Source organism: Aotus nancymaae, unplaced genomic scaffold (assembly GCF_030222135.1).
Source record: "Aotus nancymaae isolate 86718 unplaced genomic scaffold, 86718_ANA_hifiasm-v0.15.2.pri h1tg000019l, whole genome shotgun sequence".
Taxonomy (NCBI): domain Eukaryota; kingdom Metazoa; phylum Chordata; class Mammalia; order Primates; family Aotidae; genus Aotus; species Aotus nancymaae.
Genome location: NW_026988431.1, coordinates 26455278 through 26472529, shown reverse-complemented (window position 1 = coordinate 26472529; position 17252 = coordinate 26455278). Strand labels below are relative to the sequence as shown.

At 41.0% G+C, this 17252-nt stretch overlaps 1 protein-coding gene and 1 pseudogene across 6 annotated transcripts in view; one reads left to right on the top strand and one right to left on the bottom strand.

Moving 5' to 3' along the window:
• The window catches only part of NEK11 (NIMA related kinase 11), a 313205-nt gene that overhangs the window by 249844 nt on the left and 46109 nt on the right, over positions 1 to 17252 (bottom strand). For 5 of the 6 annotated variants that reach the window (XM_064378689.1, XM_064378690.1, XM_064378694.1 and 2 more), the window contains exon 2: positions 7958 to 8123. The exons of the other annotated variant lie outside the window; for it this stretch is intronic. In XM_064378689.1, coding sequence (XP_064234759.1) covers positions 7958 to 8123 — 166 coding nt within the window. The remainder of the gene's footprint in view (positions 1 to 7957; positions 8124 to 17252) is intronic. 6 annotated transcript variants of the gene reach the window in all.
• LOC105727114 (G patch domain-containing protein 4-like) lies at positions 1432 to 2522 on the top strand (annotated as a pseudogene).

Here is a 17252-nt window from a genome sequence, read left to right as displayed (position 1 = left end):
CCACAACACAGAACCTTAACCAAGTGATCAAAGTTAACATCATCAGTAATAAGATATATCAACATCCTGTACCCCTTAATATGATGTACTGAGCAGGATACAATACGACAACTGTAGTATTTCTCATCATGAGAAAACATTAGACGAACCCAAACCGAGAGACATTCTACAAAATAACTTACCAGTACCCATCAAAATTGTCAAGATCATAAAAAGCAGGCAGGAAAGGGAAATTGTCGCAGATTAGAGGAGACTGAGGAAATACAACTAAATGCAATGTAGAATCCTGCACTGGATCCCAGTATAGACCAAAAGCATTAAGGGGAAAACTAGTAAAATATTAATTTTCTGGTTTTGATAATTATACTATGATTATGTAAGTTGTTAACATTAGGGAAGGTATTTAATTGCAAACATATTACAACTAAAGGTGAAGTATTAGGTTCCTAAATCACATCCCCTGCTTTTCTATCTCTGAGCCTTTTATCACATCATTCCCTTTAACTGAAATGTCCTTCTTCTATTCTTCTTGGCCATATCTTTCCTGTACTACAAATTCAGATAGAATGCCAGCCCCTCCGTGGTTCTCCTGGTTGGAAGTCATTTCTCTCTCCTATTACTCCCACAGCACTTTAACCACACCCTTCCCATAACACTACCATATTCCCCCTTGTATTTTAGCAACTAATATAAATGACTCATTAATCCTACCTGACAAGTTCATTAAATATTATCATATTATCTCTCTTAAGCCACACAATGACTATAATTGTATCTGACACGGATCTGGGGCTCAGTAATGGCTTCTGGAAAGACCCTTGATTACAATCGCCTTTGTGAACTTCAAGCTCATAAGGCATCAATAAATAATCCAGATTGCCAATGTATTCATATGCAATGGGAGCTAGAAATGCCAAGGCATTAGGAAGTTCATCTCAGGTTAGCCAGTATATTTTTTCCTATTACAGGAGGCATATATGGAAAGCTAAATTAGGATCAGCAGACTGCTTGGTGAGCAAGGAGAACAAGTGGGGCCATTTTCACGAATAAGAGCAACAGACTAAATGGCTTGATCATAAAACTACACCCACTACAGGGCCAGACTCTCCTGTTCTCAGGTCTGGGCCTCACCATTGCTTAGTGCTCCATCAATACTGATACATTTTTCCTATATGATTGTCTATTTCCACACTAACTATTCTCTCCTTTTTAAATTTCTTTTTATTATTTATTTTGCCATTCTCAGCCCTGGCTGCATTTTAGAACCACCTGGAAAGCTCTCAAAAACCCTGATGCAAAAACGGCATTTCCAGGAAGATAGTGGCACACAAGTCAGACTTGGCACATTTTCACGGAGAGGACCCCGCAATGACGATGATATCACCTCTTGTTTTCTGGTGAGAATCTGAGGATAGAGACTTTTTTCTCACCATGAATGTCACCCCAGAGGTCAAGAGTCGTGGGATGAAGTTTGCCAAGGAGCAGCTGCTAAAGCATGGATGGAATCAAGGCAAAGGCCTCGGCCAGAAGGAGAATGGTGTCACCCAGGCTCTCAGGGTGATGCTAAAGCAAGACACTCATGGGGTGGGACATGACCCTGCCAAGGAGTTCACAAACCACTGGTGGAATGAGCTCTTCAACAAGACTGTGGCCAACTTGGTAGTGGAAACTGGGCAGGATGGAGTACAGATAAGGAGCCTTTCTGAGGAGACCACCCATTATAATCATCCCAAGCCCAACTTGCTATATCAGAAGTTTGTGAAGACGGCCATGTTGCCTTCAGGTGGAGAGAAGCCACAAAGAATTGGAGAGCGGCAGTGATGATGACAACCACGGTCCCAAGTCCCCAAAGATTCTAACTGAAGCTGCTCCAAGCCTGTGAGGAGTGAACAGCACACAAGGCTGACCATCTTGGGATCACAAAGAAGGCCAAGCTTGCTCACCTAGAAGCCCAGGAGCAGGCCTTCCTGGTTCCCCAGGACCCACAGTCAGAGAGCAAGCCTCCTCATAAAAGGAAAAAGAAAAGGAAGCAGAAAAGGAGGAAGAAGCTACAGCATCTGAAAGGAATGATGCAGATGAGAAGCACCCAGAACATGCTGACCAAAGCATCAAAAAAGGCAAGAAGAAGAAAAGGTGACATCAAGAAGTAAAGGTCTCAGAGAAAGGAGAGGGTACAACTGAAGGGAATAAGGAGGAGGAGGAGGATGCTACAGGAACAAATGGGCTTGGGGAATTGAATAGCAGAGAGAAAACCAATCAGTCCCTCAGGAAAAGGAAGAAAAAGGAGAGGTGGCACCATGAAGAGGAGAAGATGGGGGTCTTGGAGGAAAGAGGAAGAAAATCAAGGAGACCACAGGCAGTGTCAGGACGAAGGAGGTAAAGAGCAGGGCGTACACTCACCCTTGCAGCCAAAGAAAGAAGAGGCAGCAACAGGAGGAGGAGGACTTGAACCCGGAGGATGGAGGTGAGGAAACTGTTTTAGGTGGTGGGACCAGGGAAGCAGAAAGCAGAGCATGCAGTGATGGAAGAAGCAGGAGAGGCAAGAAGAAAAGACAGCAGCATCAAGATGGGGAGGATATCTTGGATGTAAGGGATGAGGAGGATGGCGGGGCTAGGGAAGCAGAGAGCAGAGCACGCACTGGCTCAAGCAGCATAGGTAAGAGGAGGAGGCAGCAGCATCCCGAGGAGGAAAGAGCTGGAGTCAGCACTGGCCAAAGAGCCGAAAAGAAGAAAACGAAGAAGAGAGAGGTCTGGTCAAGGTGGGACTCAATCGATTAATTTTCAGGAGCTGAAATGCCTCAAAGACCAGTGTCAATGCACGTCTGCAGGTCTTCTGCACCCCACTAAATGAGGAGTCCCTCCCAAAAAGGAAACTGATCTCCAGGACATCAGCTGCTGAGAGGAGAGAGCAGTAGTCCCATACCTTAGTTGAGGGAAGCAGCATAGTCCCCTCTGTAGCTTCTAACCCAGCATCATGAACTCAGATGCCTAGAGAAGCCAGGCAGCTAAGGGACAAGGAATGCTGGGGGCGGTGGAAACAGGGATGCACATACCCTTTGAAGGAGCATTCCTGCTAAAAGAAGCTGAAAATGTAGACTTACGTGAAGGGCTCTGATTTTTAAATATTATGAAGGTTAAGGAAAACATAGATTTAGGTCTATGGGCCAGATTTAGCCCAGAGTTGCCAGTTTCTAGCACTACCAAATGAATGAATAGACATCAGCTTGGGCTCCTAGCCTACAGATTCAACAAGCAAGCAAACAAACAAAAAACCTTATGCCCGAGCCATTCCTGAGGATCAATCAACTAAATCAGACTTTCTAGAGGTGGGCCTCTGGCCTCAGGATTTCTGATGGCTCTCCAGGTGATTCTAAGATGCAGCCAATGTTAAGAACTAGCACTGTATTGATAAAATCGTTGTTTACCTATATTAATATCACCAAGCAGAAAAAAGGCAAGTCCAACGTTTTCTGCCTTTTTCCGTGATATCATCTGTTCTCCGTACCGCCACCACCACCGCCACCCTCTCCTGAAGATATATGATCTCATCCATTCTCTAGTATGTCTACTCATTTAATGCCTAGGTTTCTGGAGATGCCTTGTCTTTACCCAAATGGAAGGTTTTCCGGCAGGATCTCACAGGTCTCCAGCACAGCACATTGTTAGGTATACCAGCACAGTAAGGTAGGACAAAATACTTCTAACATATACAACAGGTGGAAGGATCCAATATTTTATCATTACTATCAATGTCTGACAGAAATGAGGTGGGAGGCAGCTGGAAGCAGAAGGTAAAGAATTCATTAAAAAAATGTCTTGAGTGCTAACTTCTTTGTGGTTCACTACGTGGGTCCATGATGTGATAGAAAAATGAATCAAAAAAAGATCAATCTCACACGCTGAGAGTCTGACATGGTTCATAGGATGTAAACTGTGGTTTATACCACGAGAGATAAAGATGCTATGAGAATTGGGGGGATTGCGATTGGGATGGGGAGTGATTTCTAGCCAGGAGATTATGAAAGGCTTTGTTTATGGGAAAGGAACCTTGTTTATTGGAACCTTTGATTATGGGAGAGGAGGTGGCAGTAAATATGACTGTGGAAGGAGGTGTCCTACCCCAGATCTGAAGGTGGAAAAGCAGAGAGAAGTTGTGTTTGGTGTTACTGGAGATTCCTGCTTTCTCCTGGTCCTCACAGCTTGAGGGTATCCTGCAGTCACTTTTTCAGGATATGTATTATATCACCCCCGAGCCAGGTGTAGGCACACTCCTGATGTTCTGGTAGTGATCAATAATTTGAGGAGTCAGGGTAAGATCTGAAGATGTGGGAGTAGGAAGAAGGGCATTCTCAGAGGATATGGCCTAAGCAAAGATGAAAAGGTGTGAAACTGTGGAGGATGGGCAGTAGTTCCATTTCCTTCCTATGTGAAGGAGAAGAGAAGACATCAACATTTGAAATATTCTGCCATTCTGGTAGTTTTGGAACTATTCCGTGTCAAAGATTTGGTTAAATCTTGACCAGAAATTATGAGAGTTCAGTTGTCTGCTGTTTTACACTCATAATCTAACGTATGTGTCCAAAGGGTTGCGTAGTAGATGCAGAGGACTCACTAACGCATTTATGTGTTTCGGTCTTGAAAGGCCCCAAATTAAATCATAGAAGAGGGAACTTGGAGATAAAGAGATCAGCCATTTCAATGGTGGTGATAGCATTTTTCTATGAGGTGCAATTTTGCTCACCTGCCATTTCCTATACTATTATTTTACCTTAATAAAAAGAAGATAACACCAGCCTTGTGCAAGTTAAGAGTAAATTTGAGTCTGAAGATGAGAAATATCTCTGTTAACAAGAAGGGAGCAATCTGTGCAAATCATTCCTCAGGAGTCAGGGAAATGGCAACCTGCCAGCTCAGCAGCACACAGAGCCCAGGCGGCCCCACAGCTGTCTCTCAGCACCACCAGCCATCACCATGGCAACGGCCCCTCCCGGGAGAACAGCTCAGCCCACTGAAACTACCCATCATTTAAAAATTAACACAGATGATTCCGGATGAAATTGTGTGCAACAACAACAAAAATCTTACAGAACTGCCCTTTCTAAGGACATAATTCAGACAATATAGACTGTGAATTAGAAGAGTGATTCTCAAAGTTCAGCATGCTTCAGGCTCATTTGGCAGGCTTATCAAAACACAGATTGCCAGAACCCCATCCCCAGAACTTCTGATTCAACGTGGCTGGGGTAGAGGCAAAGAATTCGTATTTCTAGCAAGTCCCCTAGAGATGCTGATGATACTGCTCTGGGGTCACACTTTGAGAACCACTGGGTTACATATTAGGATTGTATCAGTGTTGATTTCCTGATTTTGATTACTGTACTATGCTTATGTAAAAGAATGTCCTTGGTCTTAGAAAATACTCACAGCTATATTATATTTAGGACAAAAAGCATCATGTCTGAAACTTACTCTCAAATGATCACTAAAAAATGTAGATAGATAAAGCAAATGTGGAAAAATAACAATTGGGGAATCTGGATAAAGGGCATATGGAAGTTCAGGGTGTTATTTTTGTAACATTTCTGGTAGTTTAAAATTACATTAAAATTATAAATATTTTTCAATTAATACAGGGAAAGAAAGTTATAGCAATATATACCATGTATGTCTAATACGGTAGCAAGAAGCCACATATTGTTAAACTAATTAAATTTAAACAAAATTTAACATCCAGGTCCTCAATTGCACTATCTGCATTTCAAGTGCTAAAGAGCCATGTATATGACTAGTGACTACTATATTAGACAGCACAACTATAGCCCATTGCCATCAGCACAGAAAGTCCTATGGAACAGTGCTGACTGCAGTTGAAAATGTTCTAAGATTTGGAAAGTCTTTGGAAAAGTCAATGTCCTAAAAGCAGCAGTAGAGGTAGCAGTAATAGTTATAAGCAGTAGGAGTCAGTTGTTTCTAAAACAATACAGTTGATTAACTAAAGGAGGCTGAAGAAGAAATTTGATCAAACGATAGCAGGTGGATCATAGCATCCAAAATACGCATACGCAAGTATCTATAGTTTTGCGTGAATTGGTGACACATTTGCCAGAGTAACTACAGTTGATTAACTAAAGGAGGCTGAAGAAGAAATTTGATCAAACGATAGCAGGTGGATCATAGCATCCAAAATACGCATACGCAAGTATCTGTAGTTTTGCGTAAATTGGTGACACATTTGCCAGAGTAACTACAGTTGATTAACTAAAGGAGGCTGAAGAAGAAATTTGATCAAACGATAGCAGGTGGATCATAGCATCCAAAATACTCATATGCAAGTATCTGTAGTTTTGCGTAAATTGGTGACACATTTGCCAGAGTAACTATTCAACATCACTGATCACACCTGTCATCATCTTACTGATTTTCTCAACAATCCATTGGATGAAGGACAAGCAGATACCCAAACTAACCAGTTTTTCTCCACTCACCCTCTGCCCCGTCCACTTCCCTGCAAGCAGAGCAGGGTCAAGACATAGATGGGAAAATACCCAGCAAGGCTGAAGCTGATCTGCAGGGGAATGGCCAAGACATGGAATCTTTCAAACTTGTTCGGATATTTTTACTTGGCTATTAGTTTCATTTGGGGTGATACATCAGCTAATGTGCAGAGCAGGCAAGGTTGTTTTTGCTGCTATTCCTTTTCCTTCTGAGCTTCTTTTCTCTCTCTCAAACAAATGGCACATTCAAAGTTTCTGACCCAAATAGGACTGCCTTCTACTCTAAAGAGCATCCTTTTTCCTCTCTAGCATCATGTCTTTTGGGGTCCAGCAACATCCAAGTGGTGAGCTGACTAAATTCATCCTAAAGTATGAACAGTACCAAATTCTCCCAAGGTGCATTTGGCTGACCCTAGCTTCCACAATATTCTGGGAGATGCTTTTTGAGCATAGTCATATTCGGTTATTCTCTACCTGACCCAACCTCTGTCAATCCCCTCTCTATAACCTCTCAGGAGTAAACAAACAGATCCACACTGCAGCTACATATTGTCCATTTTCCCTCTCTTACCTTTCCAAGCAGTTTCACACTCTCTTGGGGCTCAGTAAAATACATAGCTATTACTTGGATATAACACAGAGTTGTTGAAAAAATTGTAAAACCTGAAGCTGTAAACCACAAATTGATAAATATGAGTAATACTTGTCGGGGAAAAAAACCCTATTTCCATTTCCAAACTTCCACTGAAGAAATTAAACCACAGAGCTAGAATCCAAAACTCAGGACATATACCTCTACTCTAACCAAGCATCTGTTAGAGCATTTAAATGTCCATCTAAGCATCAGACCAATCTAGGTTTGCCCCTCCCCCTACGAAAAAAGTGCTGAAGCATTCTTCTGCAGCAATTTCTCCTTTTTTGTTTTTTCTTAGAGATAGGGTCTTACTCACTGCCCAGGCTGGAGCGTGATGACATAATCATAGTTCACTGAAGCCTTGAACTGCTAGGCTCAAGCAATCCTCTTGCCTCAGTCTCTTGCCTAGCTGGGACTACAGGCTCATGGAACCATGCCCTGCTATTTTTTTTTATTATTATTTAATTTCTTTTGTAGAGATAGGGGTCTCACTATGTTTCCCAGGCTGGTCTTGAACTCCTGGACTATGAGTTCTCTCACTTTGACCTCCCAAAGTGCTGGGATTACAAGTATGAGCCACCACTCCAGGCCTCCTCCTTAAAATATATTCGTTTTTACTTAGTTTGCCAGCGGAAGGAAACCCCTTCCTTAGAAACAACTTTTGTCAGTTATCTAGAGGTAATCATTCCCAGCTGCAAAACATGGTATCCCAGGTCTTCACAGTTCAATTTATGGTTTGATACTTGCACTTTTAAGATCTCTTTACGGAAGACTTTTTACCATGCAACATATTTTTATAAAGACTTCCAAGAGAAAAGGAGAGTCTCACCTCACAGTACTCCGTGATAATGCAGAAATTATCTTGCTCCACAAAACTTGCATGGAACTTGACAATGGCTGGGTGGTCCAGCTTGGAGAGGAGCTGGGCTTCCAAATTGGCCTGCACAGTTTCATTTGGATTTAGTTCTCTAACAGAGATTTCCTTCAGTACCTTTCTGCAGGCAAAAAAATTAAAACCATTTAGAGCTGAAAAACACATTTAACAAATATCAGCAAGTGGTGCAGAGCCACCTAATTAATGCCTAGGTTGTGACCTACTCATATATCTGATATTGCCTATTATGATACTGTGTCTCCTGGTGGGACCTGAGCCTGTTTTTCTGTCCTGCTTCCCCAAGGCCTCTGACCTCCATATCTGTGTACCCTACTGTTCTGTTAAGGGCAGACATGGAACTAATCTTGAGCAACATTGCTGTGGTGGCCCTTCCTCCACCTCTCTGGGTGTTTGTCTCTCTTGGTTTCTCTTATAGTTATCTGTTTCTGTCTCTTTCTGTGTGTGTTCATACACATACATACACACACACACACACAGACACAGACACATAATCCATAACTCTGTCTCCTCATATCTTATTTATTTATTTATTTATTTTTCTGAGACGGAGTTTTGCTCTTGTTACCCAGGCTGGAGTGCAATGGCGCGATCTCGGCTCACTGCAACCTCTGCCTCCTGGGTTCAGGCAATTCTCCTGCCTCAGCCTCCTGAGTAGCTGGGATTACAGGCACACGCCACCATGCCCAACTCATTTTTTGTATTTTTAGTAGAGACGGGGTTTCACCATATTGAACAGGATGGTCTCGATCTCTTGACCTCGTGATCCCCTCGCCTCGGCCTCCCAAAGTGCTGGGATTACAGGCGTGAGCCACCGCGCCTGGCCATATCTTATTCTTTCTTTGCCTACCTCTTTCCTTCTCTGTCTCTGCCTCTTTCTGTGTCTCTTTGCCTCTGTGTGTATTTCCCTGTATTTACACGCATTCACAGGCATGTTTCTCTCTCTCAGCTGTAAAATTTTCCAAATATATCGACAATACCAATAAGAGCAATATCTATTTATTTTCTTTTTAAAACTATTCTTAGCATATCATACTTTACTACTAGTATTCAAAACCAAAAACTAACCAAAAACATTAACAGAGATATTTAGTATTTCTAGCATGCATAAAAGAGCTCATTCAATTCCCAAGTCATTAATTTAAAAATTGTGATAACTCTATGAGTAGATCAAAACATTATGTCTTCCCATCTAAGAAAAAAAGAGTCTGATGAACAAATCAATTATAGTACCAAAGTGTAAACTAGACTGTCGGAAAAAAACACTTCAGAACACCAATTATGTTTGCAGACAGAGTCTGCTGATTATAAGTAAACACTGGCAGTTCATTAAGGCAAGTTGTGCAGGACCTGTAGTAGAAAACATTTTACAAAAATCTTCTTTAGGAGTTGCTACTATGCATACCAGTAAAAATGTATCATAGTAGAAAATCTCTTTAGGCCCTTTAACCAACGTATAGATTAACCATCATTCTCCAGTCCTTTCTGACTAATGCCTCCAGCTAGTAAGCTCCCCTTGGCATGCCCATAACTTCTGCCCTCCCAGTTGAGATGTGTACTTACTCAAGTCATTGCGTTTATTCCCAAGCCTGTTAATGCCAGTTGTGCTCATCATTGTAAATTTATGACTTCAATATAACATAAATGAAGAAGGGGCATTAAGAGTTATCTTCGCTAGGAAAACTAAGTCAAATGATTACCAAAAAACTTGAAAATGACAAGTGGCAAAAATAAAAAGCAATCAAGTAACCCACAAGACAGTTCAAAAAAAGCTTGAAAATGTGAAAATCTAGTGTTCTGAATTCAGATTGTTACAGAAGATAAACCTGGAAAACTAGGTCCTAAAAATAATATAAAAATAATATATATCTTATATATATGCAAAAAAGATGGAGTCTCTAACCAGAGGACATTAGATATTGGCTATACAGCCACAAACTGGAAAAATATACAATGATATATTTTAAGTTGATGTAAATGTTTTAATTAATGTCATTTTATTTTAAAATTGTTTCCTTTTTTTAGCCAAGTACCAGTTCCAATCACATTGAAGAGAAAAGCTTCGACCATTTTAAAAAATGTGATTATACTATTAACTTTTCACTAATTCAAACAAGTCTCTCCCTCTGTTTTACAGTGGAAGAATCGTAATTTCCTCAGGCGTTACCATAGGTAGAGCTTTCTTCGCGTTTCGTATTCAGGGTCTAGAATTTTTGATACTGCAGTCAGCATATCCTATTTTTCAGTGAAAGAATACAATTAAAAGAAAATTCATTACAATTCTAAGTTAGGAAATCTGTCCTAGAAGCTGAGAGCTTAAGCAGGAAAACGTAGAAAGTACCCTTAGACTACTCCGGGGTTGGGGAACATTTGACTTTTTTCCCCAGAGCAATAAAAGCTGGGGTAAGTGTCCATTCTCCAAAAATCTCATGAGGAAAACCTTCTAATGCAAGATGACCATTACTGGGCGGTCACTTACCCTAAAACTTGAGTCCTTTAACATTTTCTTCACTTTAAACGTCCTCCTTGGTCTTCCCATTCTGAACTCATCCCATCCCCAAAAGACAACCAACAAACAGCGGACGCTGGCCGCTTCCACGAAGAGCAGCCCAATTTGCATGAGAAAGGGCAGCTGTGCATCAGGAGCCTCACAGGCAAGGACGCCACGATGCCATTCACAGGTGTCTTTAAATCTGACTGCAATATAGAAAGCTGGAACACTTGGCTCCCTTCCCCCAACAGGTGTTTTCACATTGGTTTGAAACACCCTATTAGGATCCTACTTAATAAGAAGTAGATTCTAGAAAAATGCTTGCTTGGTAACATTCTGTAGAAAGACTGTTCTATCAAGAATTTGGTTTAAAATGACCTAATGTTATTAGGAGTGGCATTTTAGACTGCTAGGACGCCCAAAGAAGCTTGAAATGACAAACAAGACTACTTTTTTTCTAACTGCTGAAGATTACAAAGCAGCAGGCAAAGCACAATGACATCCTCATAGTTTTTTCAGTAATTTACTGTACCCCAGCTAGCATGCAGTAATAAAAGTCACAGTGGTTAAGCATGACTATATAAAGTCTTACAAACTTGCAATATTCTCTTGCTGTGAAGGAACAAATGCTATAAAAAGCTTCAAGATACTTATTTTTCTTTGCAAACACCAACTATTGTTCAGCAGAGCATGAGATTTTACATATAAAATGTAGCTACCTGAGCCCCGTCTGGCACCCTGATGATAAAGCACACAATATTATTTGCCCACAGTGTAGCAGATGAAGGTAGGGCTATTAAGACAGGTGATATCTGTTATAATCATCTCTAGCTGACGTGGAGACATTCACCTTCCTTGCCTGAAATCATGTCACTGAGCTGACAGAGGAAACTCTCATTGCATATCACTTAATACGAGATCCATATCAGCCTAAGACAGCATGGAAACTTACCAAGTCAAGGACAGCTTGTCACTTGCTCAGTGATTCTCAGCCTGTCACCCCTCCTAAATAACATGACAGATATTTATTTTATCAGAGCCTCAACTGTTCGGGAGAAACTGCATGACAGTAGCAAGACAAGGCATTCCCTGGAGATGTACTCATTTTGCAAACTTCCCAAGTTCTAGAATCAGTGAACTGACAAACTTCAGAGAATGGCTTTGGAAATCTGGAAAAGCTATGGTTCATTTCATTCGCTTGAAATCGGTCCACCTTTTGTAGAAATGGGGAAGATGATACTTTTGAGCTATTAATTAAGGATTATTTTTCTCCAAATTTTCACATTTTCCCCATTCAACCAGCAGCATACACTGCTTCAGGAAAGAGGACTAAAGAGAATATGAGTCAAACAGCTGCCTTTTGCCTTTTTAAAGGAAAGACCAAGGCTAAAGAGAAAAGATCTGGAGGAACATATGAACGATGAGTGGGTGAGCATTCTTCCTGCTGCCAGGCGAGAAAGAGATCTTTCTTTAGACCAGGGGAAGGGGAGAGGGTCAGAAGGCAGGTAAAACAATTAGAAACTGCTGAGCCCTTGAAAATAGTTGCTGTGCTGTAGGTCAGGTCCAGAAGGGCAGCTAGAAAGAGAACTCCAAGATGGGTAGGAAGGCCTGAGAGCAAGAGACCTGTGCTCTCCCTCCAAAGTAGAGCTTAGAGGATTGGAGAACCCCCACATTTTCTTGTGTCCCGCAAGGGTAAGGAGCTGCAAAAAGGTCTCCAAGGGACATGTAAACAAATGAGCTTAAGCGAGCTCTAGAATCTCTGATATCCTAGTAAGGCGTGGGGAGCAGCAGAATGACATCCCATGCAGTCAACAGCTATCCCAGTCAGGGCCAGTCAGCTGGTAGAACTGGAAGACTTTGCAGTTAGAGACAATGGTCCCTTCCTTTGTGATTTCACCATTAACATCCATTACAGGTAACTAGTAAATACCTACTACGTGACTACAGTGTGGTGGGCACTGAGGAGTCATAGCCCGGCTTTTGTGTCTATTAGGAAAGACAGATAACAGGTAAATGTGCATGAATATGTGTGTATATCATGTATGGTTGTGTTTTTTGAAACTCAAATCGAGATGAATGCTATAAAGTTGATGTAAGGATATCTGAGGCCTTTCTGATTTCAAAACTGTGACCCTGATGTGATCAGCAGCTACTGTACACACTTAGCCTAAGCCACAGGAAATTTTAACTTCAATTTAGACAAAAGAGTAACTTTTTGGCTTTGGATTTTGCTTTTGTTTTTAATTTATCATTTGCCTGTTTTACAAAGAGAGATTATCAAATATAATCAGGAGTTATAAGATTTTTCATCCATGTAGGAAGGCAGTAATTATCTGCCATTCTTAAATGGAAAGGTCTCCTTTTTCTAATTTACAAGGAAATAGTTTCATTATGGAAAAATTTGAAAACACAACATAAGGAAAATATTACCCACAATCCAATGTAAAGACAGTCAGTATTAACGTTTCTGTGTATTTCCTTACAATCTTTCTGCTGCATGCGTTTCTTAATAGTAGAGGCCAAACAGCTTACACAATTTGCTTACTGCTGTTTTCAGGAAACATGATTGTAGCAGATACTTGTCATTTGTGGCTGCCCACTTTAGACAGCTTCCTTACATTGTAGCAGATCCCTGGGCTATGAATCTTGCCTCCCCTGGAGAGATAAAAACAGATAAACCAACCCTATGACTCCCAGCCTCCCTTGAGCTTGGGTGCTAAAGTGTAGCCCAGGTTCTGTCAGTCAGCTGCCTCCACCCAACACTTTGATGTGGGTGTGAGCTGCACAGAGAAACAAGCTGCCACGGGGTTCTCCATTTTGCAGATATATGTGTCATCAGAAACAGCATGGCTGTGGCTCAAGGGCAACAAGTCACTTCACTGGTGACGTTCTGCCTTCTCGCCTGCTGCCCTAGCCCTCCACCACTGCTGTAAACTACCTGTGTTCTGGAACCAATCCTTTTCTGCTTAAACTGGCAGGGGGGGGTCTGCTCTTATCTGCACCTGGGAGTCCTGACCAATGCAATTAGGCATCACAGAAGTACTTCCAGGTGTTATCACAAATCACTGTCAACACTTTGGGGCAATGAAAACCAAACCTCCAAAGGTCTGGCTCATTTGGGTTCATTTTTATTTCCACCTTAGACTCTTCTAATAAATGTAAGTCTGCAGTAATGCTTTCTCCATTTACAGGTATGTAAAATTGATGGTGGAAAACATCCTGTTTTAAAGTTATTTCATCTGTTTTAATACGGCACATAAATTTCCAAATTAAAGGGGCATGAAAAAGATATATAATGGCAGAGAGTAATATTTATTCGAAAACTTGGCACATTGATAAAAATAATGGGAAGGCCAGGAACTAAAGGTACCTAAAGGAGTAGCTGGTGGGGGCAAAAAAAGAGTAGAGATTGGTAGCGAGTATACTACAGTGTACTACAGATGCAGTTTATTTTATTTCTGTTGTTTTTCCTGCCCTTGGTAAAACAAAAACATTTTTATGTCTGTGTCACATTAAAGGACAAAATTATTTTATGGGTTATCACCGTATGCCATAATATGCACTGCTTTTTGTTTTTTAACAATTAAATCCATGGACCTAGCTCATTCACGTGTTAGAACTCTAATTCATCTTGTCCATTCTACATACCCGATCACAAACATGTAGCAGAGTCTTTGGACAGAGCAGGGGTTCATAGGGCATTCATGGTGCAGTTCCAGGGAAGGCAAACTGTAGGCGTCCATGGCAGACATCAACAACTGATGAACAAACTCTGCCAAAGACTTTGAGATAGGAAATCTCACCTTTCTGTTATTTTACCATCTATTAACTATCTTCCGTGTGCCAAATACCATGCCATGCGCTGGAGATACAAAGACGAAAAAGACAAAACTCCTGCCCTCCAAGAGAGATCAGTCCCATGGGGAGGCCAACAAGTATATAAATAGTTGAACAACTTCATGACAAATGCTAAAATAGAGCTAGGGGTGGGCAGTGGAGATTCCTAACCTTTCTTTGAGGATGGAAGAAAAGGCAAAATCTATGGACTGGAGCTTCAGGATGTTCGCTTTTGCAAATGCAAACTGCTTTATACTGACTGCATTGCCTTTTCCCGGGTGGATCTCAAGAAGCAAAATAAATGACTTTATCATTCTTTACTATTTGCCCTGTATAAATCAATATCCAGTAGAAGAGTGTCTATATTTACATTACTTGAATAGGCTATGAAAGCTAATCAGCATATAACTCTTTAAAAAAAACTATATAGTACATTATATTATATATTACAATATTTTATATGTGGTATATATTTCCTTAGAGTAAACACATACACACACATACATGAAATCACACTATACATTTTGGAATGTGGAATTAAAATGTTATAGGGAGGAGGAGTATTTTTTAAGAGATATGTAAAACTGCCAGGTTCATAAACCTCTCTTTCCTTCCTTGTTTTCTTTCTTCCTTTCTCTCCACCCACTTATCTAGTCCCCATTTTTTTCAAAAAAAATGTAAGCTTTACAGAGCAAGATCTTTAAAACCAGGGTGAGGAACCCTCCACTAAGCCATGCTTTGCTCTAGAGCACTCTCTTCATTTGGGTCTCCTAGAAGGCAAACCCTGAGACAAGGATTTGAATGCAAGTGGTCATAGGAAAGTGAGGAATGAGACAGGAAGGGAAGGAAGCCGTGCAACGGTATATTATCAAGACAGCTACCACTGAGGGCAACTGGAGCTTAATTCTGTCAAACTCTAGGAGCTAGTGTAAAACATTAACCTTAGAGTTCCCCAGCCCAAAAGGTGGGGAGTGACGGGGCTGGGATATTAGTCCACCGATTCCCATTATTCACTGGCTAAAATTGCTGCCTGGGAGTTTTATTAATTCCTCCGCTCTTCTGTCTTGCCAGAGCACAGGAAATCCTAATGGCTAGAAAGAGCCCTCAGGCAGAATTGCATGTGCTGGCAGTTGGAGGCTGAGTCTATGCATAAGAAAATGTTGAGTGCCCAGGGGATACAAGCAGGACCCCAATACTGTCTTCCACAGGATAAAAACAAAGGAAATTCCTTCCATTTTAAATGTTGGCCTGGTTTCCCTATACTCCTAAAGATGGCTAGTATACAAAGATTCCTAGAAAAAGTAAAATAAAGTGCCTTGAATATTGAATAATGAAACTGCAAAGCAATTACAACCTATAGATAAATTCCATTTCCTATGCTTTTCAAGACTGATTTTGTTTACAAACATTTTAGCAGCATGTAAGAGTATTACATACAGATAATAAGCAAATAATAATACAGCTAATAAAGAACAAAAACAAGAGTAAAATTATTTCAGATATTTTTGTTTGGCAAGTATGCTATTTCTAGCTCCCGTCTAGATTATATTTCCGTTTGTGGTGACAACTTTCACACAGCGTTTCAATGCTGGTACTAAAACAAATCATTGCAAGTTGCCTTTTAGTTTTAAGGAGCAGAAGAGGATAAACAAAAATTTTAGGAGTAGGAGGTTTGAAGACAAATAAGAATGCATGAATAGAAAATATCTAATAACCATCATGTAAATTCTAGGACTTTTCCCATCTGTATAAATAAGAATAGAAATGACTTGAGCACATGTCTCAAGGCTGGAAATAGTGCTGGTGCTCCCCGGAGTCCTCTGCAGAGAACCTCTTGTGTCAATGCAAGAATAGAGCTGTTGTCAAAATGGATGACGTCCAGCATTTCCCTAGAGGTCTTCTTGGAAGTCACACCGAGAAAAAATAAAATGTCTGACCGCTCTGTTATGGAAAGCCCTTCTCCCAGCACGTGATCAAAGAGTTGACAGTCAAGCCAAAAACATGCATGAGTGCGTGTTAATTAACTAGGGAGCAACAAAAGTCTGCATTTGTTCAGGCAGTGTTGGAAAAGCTTGTGCATTTTTGCACTCATAACACAATAGCCATTCCCCCCCTCCCCATTTTTAAATCACAGCCTCCATAAAAGCTGCTGGGGCTGTTTCATAAAGAAGTGGAGAAAAAATTGCCCTTCCCTTTTCTTTTACCTACAGCATGAGTGGATTCCCTTAAAGGAGACAGCTTTTTGGAACTTCTTTTTATTTACTTCTCTAAAAATTTTCTTTACAACCAAGGATGCCTTGGGTCAATTATAACTTCCCCTTAAAATCATATGTAGCTCCCTCGTCCCTATCTTTCTCCCCCACACCCTGAGACAAATGGTCAAGCAATTCTGTTTTTCTTATTTATACAGATGGGCAAAGTCATTGAATATTGTGGCTTCATTAATTTAAGAAACACTGATGACTGCCTGCCCCACAGTCATCCCCCAACACCGCTACCATCATATGCTCTGGAAAGGAGGATCTTCTCCCCAGTTCCTGGAGTGAATCATAATTGATCTGGAAAAGATGTTCCTCACTGATAAATAGAGAAGCATGAGAGGAAACTCTTCTTTAATCTGGCTTTGCATGCGATCATCTGCATGTGACTCCATGAACTGTGGCAGACAGCTGGAGTCATGAAGTAAGCCACCCTAACATGATAGGCAGAAACACGGAGAGGTAAGAGAGAAGGCACCAAGTTCCTTCATGACATTGCTGAGCTGCTGAATTAGCCAACCCTGGAACTGCTCTCTCCAGACTTCTTGTTAGGGAAATAAGAGTTTCTTATTGTTTAAGCCATTTTGATAGCATCAGCCATTTCCTGATACTAACACTTTGCTACAAGAAGGAAGAAGAGATATTT